We start from the raw sequence: 7,273 nt of genomic DNA on the forward strand, positions 1-7,273 counted from the left end.
GAGCATCACCATGTGCTCCACTGAGTGAGCATGGAAGGACAGGGTGGGGATCATTAGGGAAAGATGCATTATGGTGGGTCTCCACTTGGGGGACAGACGGAAATGGCCTGTCAAGATAGGGCAAGGTAAAAGAGGACTGGGGGAGAGTATTTGGTCACCAGGAGGGGCCTGGTGCTAATAGTGTCCACTGCAGGCTGTGTTCCCCACCATCATTTTCCATTCTCTGCATGTGAAAGTGGTGGGGACACCATTTGGGTGGGTGGGATCAGTGCCAGTTTGCCGGGTGAAATGCAGGATCCACGTTTGCTGGATACACTGAAGGAACAAATAAATGAAGCAGTTGCTTGCAAACTCCAGCATCATTTAATCTTTTCATCTTCACTTTGCTATGTGTGCAGAGTGAAGGTGCCTCGGGGTCAGTTGCTGGTTAAACGTGATAGCTCACAAATTGAACATGAACGTCTTAATGATATTGACAGCAATGATGTTAAAAAAAAGTCTAGTGTTAGCCAAAGGTGAACCAATACTCATGCAACATCTAAGAGTGCCATGGGAACTGCATGTCACCTGTCATGTTACTGAGGCAGTGGTTAGCACTGAATGAAGGGAGAGTTTGAGTTTTTGACATGGATCTGGAATAGGAGGTGCTGGAGCAATAGGGGCACTCCATCCTTGATGTCACGTAGTGTCACTCACCGAGTTCCTGCACAAGCTGATTGTAAATGGAGAATGGAAATATGTCCCTCATTTTCAGGGTGCAGCAAGTCACACCCAATTCCAGTGAGGAAAGAATCTTGGACCTCGCAGGAGAAGACCAGGACTATCCTGTGGGGAAACTGAGACATCCGTGTCCTGCCAACCAAGGAATTTCCATTTCTCGTTCCATTACAACTCTCCCCTTAATGCCACCGTCAGAGCCATTCATCGCATACCTCTTTAAACCATGTTGCCTTCTCACTCCTTTACCTTGTAGGTTCTAGTGGGATGTCCATTGTCATCACTGTCAAGAGAGCAGGCCTGTTAAGAAGGCCCTTGACTCCCTCTGAGGAGGAGAGTTCCATGGCTTCAGAGGATGAGCCAGCATGAAGAGTAGCCCCCTGCCGCATGCACCAATTCAAAATACTGAAACTTCGGTGGGAATGTTAGCAAGACTAGAGACAATCTGGGGAGCACATCACTGCAACATCTCCACAGCTGATGGAGAAAGAAATGCCGCAGGTCACTGGCACTCTGAGAAATGCTGGAAATCAGGTACCTGCTGAGCCCCTTGCAGGAGAGAACCATGTAGGCATTTTATATACATGCAGAAGCAGACACAGGAGCCAAGGGCAGGAATGTGGGAGGCAATGGGCCCCATTGTGCAGAGGCTACTGGGCTGCAGCTACAGTGTGGGGGTGCAGTTGGTTCAAGCATGAAATTGTCTTGCTGCCTCCATGGACAAGTTGGCCATTGCCATGTTGTTGATAATGATTTGATTTACTGCCACGTGTACCTAAGTACAGTGAAAAGCTTTGTTTGTGAGCAGTATAGGCAGATCATAGTAAACAATGACATACAGATCATAGGGTGAGAAAACTTGGAGAGAGTGAGGCTTAGAGGTGACACTGTGCAATACAAGAAGAACATTAACAAGATCAACATTATTTGAAGTTAGAGAGTCCATTTATCAGTCTAATAATAGCAGGGATGAAGCTGTTCTTGAACCTGCTGGTGCATGTGTTCAGGCTTCAGTATCTTTTGCCTGATGGAAGAGGTAGTAGGAGAACATTGCCGGGGTGAGATTGGGTTTTGCTGATGTTGACAGCCTTTCCATGGCAACAAGAGGAGTAAATGGAGTCCTTGGATGGGAGGTCGGCTTCCATGATAATCTGGACTGTGCACACCACCTTCTGTAGTTTCTTATAGTCCTGGGCAGAGCTGTTACCGTACCAGGCTGAAATGCACTTCCCAATAGTGTATCTGTAAAAGTTAACAGTGGTCATTATGGACATGCTGAATTTCCTGAGCTGCCTGAGGAAGAAGAGGTGCTGTTGTGCCTTCTTGACGGTCGCATCTATGTGGGAAGTCCAGGACAGGCTGGCGGTTATCATCACTCTGAGGAACTTGACACTCTTGATCCTCTCACCTCCACCCCGTTGATGTAGATGGGGGTATGTCCGCCTCCTTTCTTTCTGAAGTCAGTGATCAGTTCTTTAGTTTTGCCGACATTGAGAGAGAGGTTGTTATCAATGGACAACGTCATTAAGCCCCCTATCTCCTTTCTATGTTCTGACTCAGCATTGTTTGCTATCCATCCTACCACAGTGGTGTCATGTGCAAACTTGTAGATGGCATCTGTTTAGAATTAGACAACACAGTTGTGGGTATACAGGGAATACAGTAGGGGGCTGAGGAAGCATCCTTGAGGGGCTCCAGTGTTAACTGTCATTGCGGAGGAGGTGCAGTTTCTATCTTCACTGATTGCAGTCTGTGGGTCAGGAAGCTGAGGACCCAGTTGCAGAGGTACCAAGCCAAGTCCTAGGTCTTGGAGTTTTGAGATCAGCCTGGAGGGGATTATGGTGTTGAAGGCAGAGCTGTAGTCGATGAGCAGGAGCATGGAGAGCCACAACCAGCAGTCTCCAGGTCATAGACATGCACTTCATCGCCCTTGACATTGGTCCTCAGCAGGAGTGGGCAGGCCACCTTGACCTCATATCAGGGGCCTTTTCCTCACAAGCAGACACCAGATGGAAGAGGAACCATACACAGCCCCTCAGAAATCACCTCTCGGAAGGCCGCTGAGGTAGCAGGGCCTTCACCCTACCTGTGACTCTCGAGGCTGTGGGAGTTAAGCAGAGGAGGGTTCTGTTGCCTCACACAAGAACGCACTCATCATGTCTGGGCCTCTAGATACAAAAAGCAGAGTCCAGTTTTAAGGCAGACTCTCTCTACTGCACCTGGGACAGCACTTACACACAGTGGGAAGGAAAGATTCTCAAAAAACCCTTGAGGGTATGTTGGCGATACTGGTGATGTCTCACTGTGAATAAAGCCTCGCGTTTATTGAAATGTGCTCACAATGCCACGAAATCTGTTTGCTCATGTCTCTGTGTAGCCTCTGCTCTAACTATTACACTCTGAGGTCAGACAACAGTTGATGTGCATGATATTCCCTGGAGCAATGCCTGACCTGAGAGATTTTGCTGCACCGGGTGCAGATGCTATGAACGTTACATTTGGAAGGAACTCAGGCAACTGGGTTCCATTGCACGAGGCGCGCAGAAGTTGCTTTGGCACCACTGGCCTCAGTGCATAAAATGGTCAGCAGGTTTTGTAGCACACAATGACACTTGGCTTCAGGATCATCATGGAATTGAGAAGTGTGTGTCTTCTGTAGTGAATGGGCCTATCTGTAGGGCCTCGCATTGCTGGGGTTTACAGCTCTCTCCCTGAAGTGCGATACACTTAGCTCATACACTCCAGATGTAGTCAAGGCTGTTTCCTTTGTCATTGCACAGTTGTAGTTTCTAGGACGATGGAAGGTGACAGCACATGCACCTCAGACAATAATTTCCAGGTTATTATGTTATGTATGAGGACATCCCTTTTCTGGCAGTCTCCACGTCAACACTCTTGATCCTCTCACCTCCACCCCGTTGATGTAGATGGGGGTATGTCCGCCTCCTTTCTTTCTGAAGTCAGTGATCAGTTCTTTAGTTTTGCCGACATTGAGAGAGAGATTGTTATCAATGGACAACGTCATTAAGCCCCCTATCTGCTTTCTATGTTCTGACTCAGCATTGTTTGCTATCCATCCTACCACAGTGGTGCTATGTGCAAACTTGTAGATGGCATCTGTTTAGAATTAGACAACACAGTTGTGGGTATACAGGGAGTACAGTAGGGGGCTGAGGAAGCATTCTTGCGGGTCCATGTCTCAGGTCGCTACCCAACTTATCTACATGAGCATGCACTATCTACTGTCACGTTCACCGCCCTTTCCTGGGCATAATGAGGTGACCATGCCAAGTTACACTTAGCATGGTCACCGTGTGGGCGGCACGGTGGCACAGTGGTTAGCACTGCTGCCTCACAGCGCCGGAGACCCGGGTTCAATTCCCGCGTCAGGCGACTGTGTGTGGAGTTTGCATGTTCTCCCCGTGTCTGCGTGGGTTTCCTCCGGGTGCTCCGGTTTCCTCCCACAGTCCAAAGATGTGCAGGTCAGGTGAATTGGCCATGCTAAATTGCCCGTAGTGTTAGTTAAGGGGTAAATGTAGGGTTATGGGTGGGTTGCGCTTCGGTGGGTCAGTGTGGAAGAGCCTGTTTCCACACTGTAAAGTAATCTAATCTAATCTAAACCATACACTGTATTAACCTGGAGGCCTGTCCTGAACATGTTCAACTTCTGCTGCCCTTTGGGAAAGCAAATTCCAAAGTGTCACACCCTCTGAGTCAAGAAATTCCCCTTCAGTTTGGTCTTAAATGTGTTTTAAATAATTTTGAAATTACATCCTTGTTCTCAATTCACTAGCCAGGCAAAACATCCTAGCCACATCCACTCTGTCATTCCCGGTATGAAGTTTGTACATTTTAATGAGATCATCTCTCATTCTTTGGAACTTTAAGGAAAATATACAGCAGCAGAATGTCTCTAATTTACAGAAACAACAAAAAGCATAAGAGTGTTATAAAATAAGTTATGGCACTAGGGCACATAATGAGATATTAGTTTAGATGATCAAATGCTTGGTTAAGAAAACAAGATGGGTTTAAAGGAATCTCTCAAAGGAGAAAAGATAATTAGAAAGACGGGGGGATCTAGGGAGAATAGTCCGCAGCTAAGCCGCTAAAGGTACAGCCATCAATAGTGGTGCAGTTAAAATCGGGAATCATTAAGAAGTCAGAATTCAAACAGCACATGTACCTTAGGCGTTGTGGAACTGGAGGAGGATGTAGAGATAGGACAGGCAGAGTTCACAATGGGATTAAAAATGAAGATGGCAAAAGTGAGGACTGCAGATGCTGGAAATCAGAGTCCAAATTAGAGTAGTGCTGGAAAAGCACAGCAGGTCAGGCAGCATCCGAGGAGCAAAAGGAACACAGTACAGGCATGGCCATACTGGAAAGTTTTGAAAGTGGATTAAATGGAAAACAGTTAACTTTTGATGTTCAATTTACTACTGTTCACAAAGCCACTGTCAACAGATTCTTCCAAAAACAATGTGTGATTTCAGATGTAATGTTTCCTTGCTGACCAACTTACAAATTATTAAGCAATTAAGCAATTTGCACTTGCATAAATCTTGACAGGCTACATTTGGTAACTTATACTATTTCATTATTGTTAATAGGTTTTGCTTACACGAAAAAAAGTACATTCTCGGGAAAGCTGGTGTTGCTGCTCTATCTAATAACTATAGCTAAAGAAGCAAGAGGCAAAATGGCTCACATGGGAATTCAGATCATTGGGTTTTCTCTTGGCCTCCTTGGCCTATTTGGAACATTGATCACTACTATCCTACCACATTGGCACAGAAGAGCACATTTGGGTGCAGATATCATTACGGCGATTGAGTTCATGAAGGGACTATGGATGGAGTGTGTCTGGCAAAGTACTGGCATCTACCAATGTCAAGTCCATCGTTCACAGCTGGCATTGCCTCCCGACCTGCAGGCAGCTCGTGCCATGATGGTAATTTCCTGTTTGCTTTCTGCTTTAGCCACTTGCATTTCTGTCATGGGTATGAAATGCACCATGTGCTTCAAGGAATCTTCATTCAAAAATAACATTGCCGTAGCTGGAGGAATATGTTATATCCTTGCTGGCATCATGTGTCTCATTCCAGTGTCATGGTCAACAAATGACTTAATTCGAGATTTCTACGACCCAATGATACCACCTGCAATCAAATATGAAATGGGAGAGGCTTTATACGTTGGCTTTGTGTCAATGAGCATGACACTCATTGGAGGGGCTCTCTTTTGTCTGTCCTGTCCTCAGCAAAGGCATAGTAGACCCTATGAACCACAAGCTTCATCTGAACAGACTGCGCCTGAGTACAGGCTACCGTTCGCTTCTAAGGGCAACCCAACTTCACAAACGTCAGCCTCACATGGCAATTACCGCTTACACAATTATGTCTGATTGTAGCAAAGAGGGACCTGAACTTAAAACACATACAGGAGGATTCTCGATCAATAAAAGAACCAAGTCACTTAGCAGTGAGTTTTGTGAAGAATTTATTCTGTGTTAAAAAATACACATTTCAGTATATCCATGTCTTTACTGTATACTATAAATTACTATTTTTGTGGGCAATGTGCTCATTTGGATCTTTGCATTTAAAAGCTGAAAATGAACTCTAAATTAGAGGGAATGATGTCTTATTTATTCCAGGCTACTGGGAAATGTGATTCGTTTTCAAAATCTGTATGTAAAAGTAAGTAAATGTTAATGTGGAGGTGAGGGGGAATGAGCGAAGGATGATGAAATGTGAAGGAAGGATGAGGTGAAGTGAGGAAAGCATGAGGGCAGGAGGATTGGTTTTACTGCTATAATTTAATCTTTGGCAACAATGCTGAAGCACACAGGTAGGCTTTCAACAAAATCTTCCTCAGAAACTGGAAACCTCCTCATCTCTTCCCGAGTTACCTCTACATTGATCCCTGAAACCCAACCACATTCCTCATTCCCAGTGTTGTCAAGGTGTTAACTTGTTGTGTCAAGTTTTGTCAAGGATCATCTCTCAAATGATTCTGAAAGTGTCAGTAAATGTCAGGGAGTTGGTGAAATGCACTGTCTTCCCTCTCTGCGGCCCTTATTATTGTATCTGGAAATTTAAGATTGAAAAATGAAAGAGGGCAGTTTGTTTCGCTGTGGACTAAGTTTGCATTTGACATCGTTGTTACATTTTGGGTTTAACTTTGTAAAATTTAAAAGATAAGTAAAGTACTAAGTCACTATGAACCACAATGGGGCACACCAGCTCCTGCATCAAGCAGGTGTAATACACTGTGGCCCTGCATCTCTATTTAATTTTCTTGGTTCTTAAAAAAATCTACCTTTTTTTTAGTTTGTAACCTGTAATTATTTCCCCTGTTTATCTTCAATCTGAAAGTAACCAGAAGGCATTTGATTCAGTGCCACATGGCAGGTTGGTTAGCTCATTAGAAATGTTTGAGATTGATGGGTCCTTAGCAGCATGGATTAGAAATTGGACAAAGGATCAGAAATAGAGTGTAGGTACAGATGGGCATTTCTCAGATTGGTAGTGAGTTCAAAGTACTTTTCCCC

General features: G+C 45.0%; 1 protein-coding gene across 1 annotated transcript; it reads left to right on the top strand.

Moving 5' to 3' along the window:
- Nucleotides 1-5,350: 5,350 nt before the first annotated feature.
- On the top strand, nt 5,351-7,020 carry LOC122555573 (claudin-14-like). Its single transcript, XM_043701597.2, has one exon. It carries the CDS (start codon nt 5,420-5,422, stop codon nt 6,122-6,124), a length of 705 nt encoding a protein of 234 aa, XP_043557532.2. The 5' UTR covers nt 5,351-5,419; the 3' UTR covers nt 6,125-7,020.
- Nucleotides 7,021-7,273: the final 253 nt, after the last annotated feature.

Source organism: Chiloscyllium plagiosum, unplaced genomic scaffold (assembly GCF_037043375.1).
Source record: "Chiloscyllium plagiosum isolate Xiang-an unplaced genomic scaffold, Cpla_swu_hap1 HiC_scaffold_12, whole genome shotgun sequence".
NCBI lineage: Eukaryota > Metazoa > Chordata > Chondrichthyes > Orectolobiformes > Hemiscylliidae > Chiloscyllium > Chiloscyllium plagiosum.

Coding starts and splice junctions, on each gene's coding strand:
- LOC122555573 (XM_043701597.2), top strand. CDS start 5,420: ATGGCTCACATGGGAATTCAGATCATTGGGTTTTCTCTTGGCCTCCTT.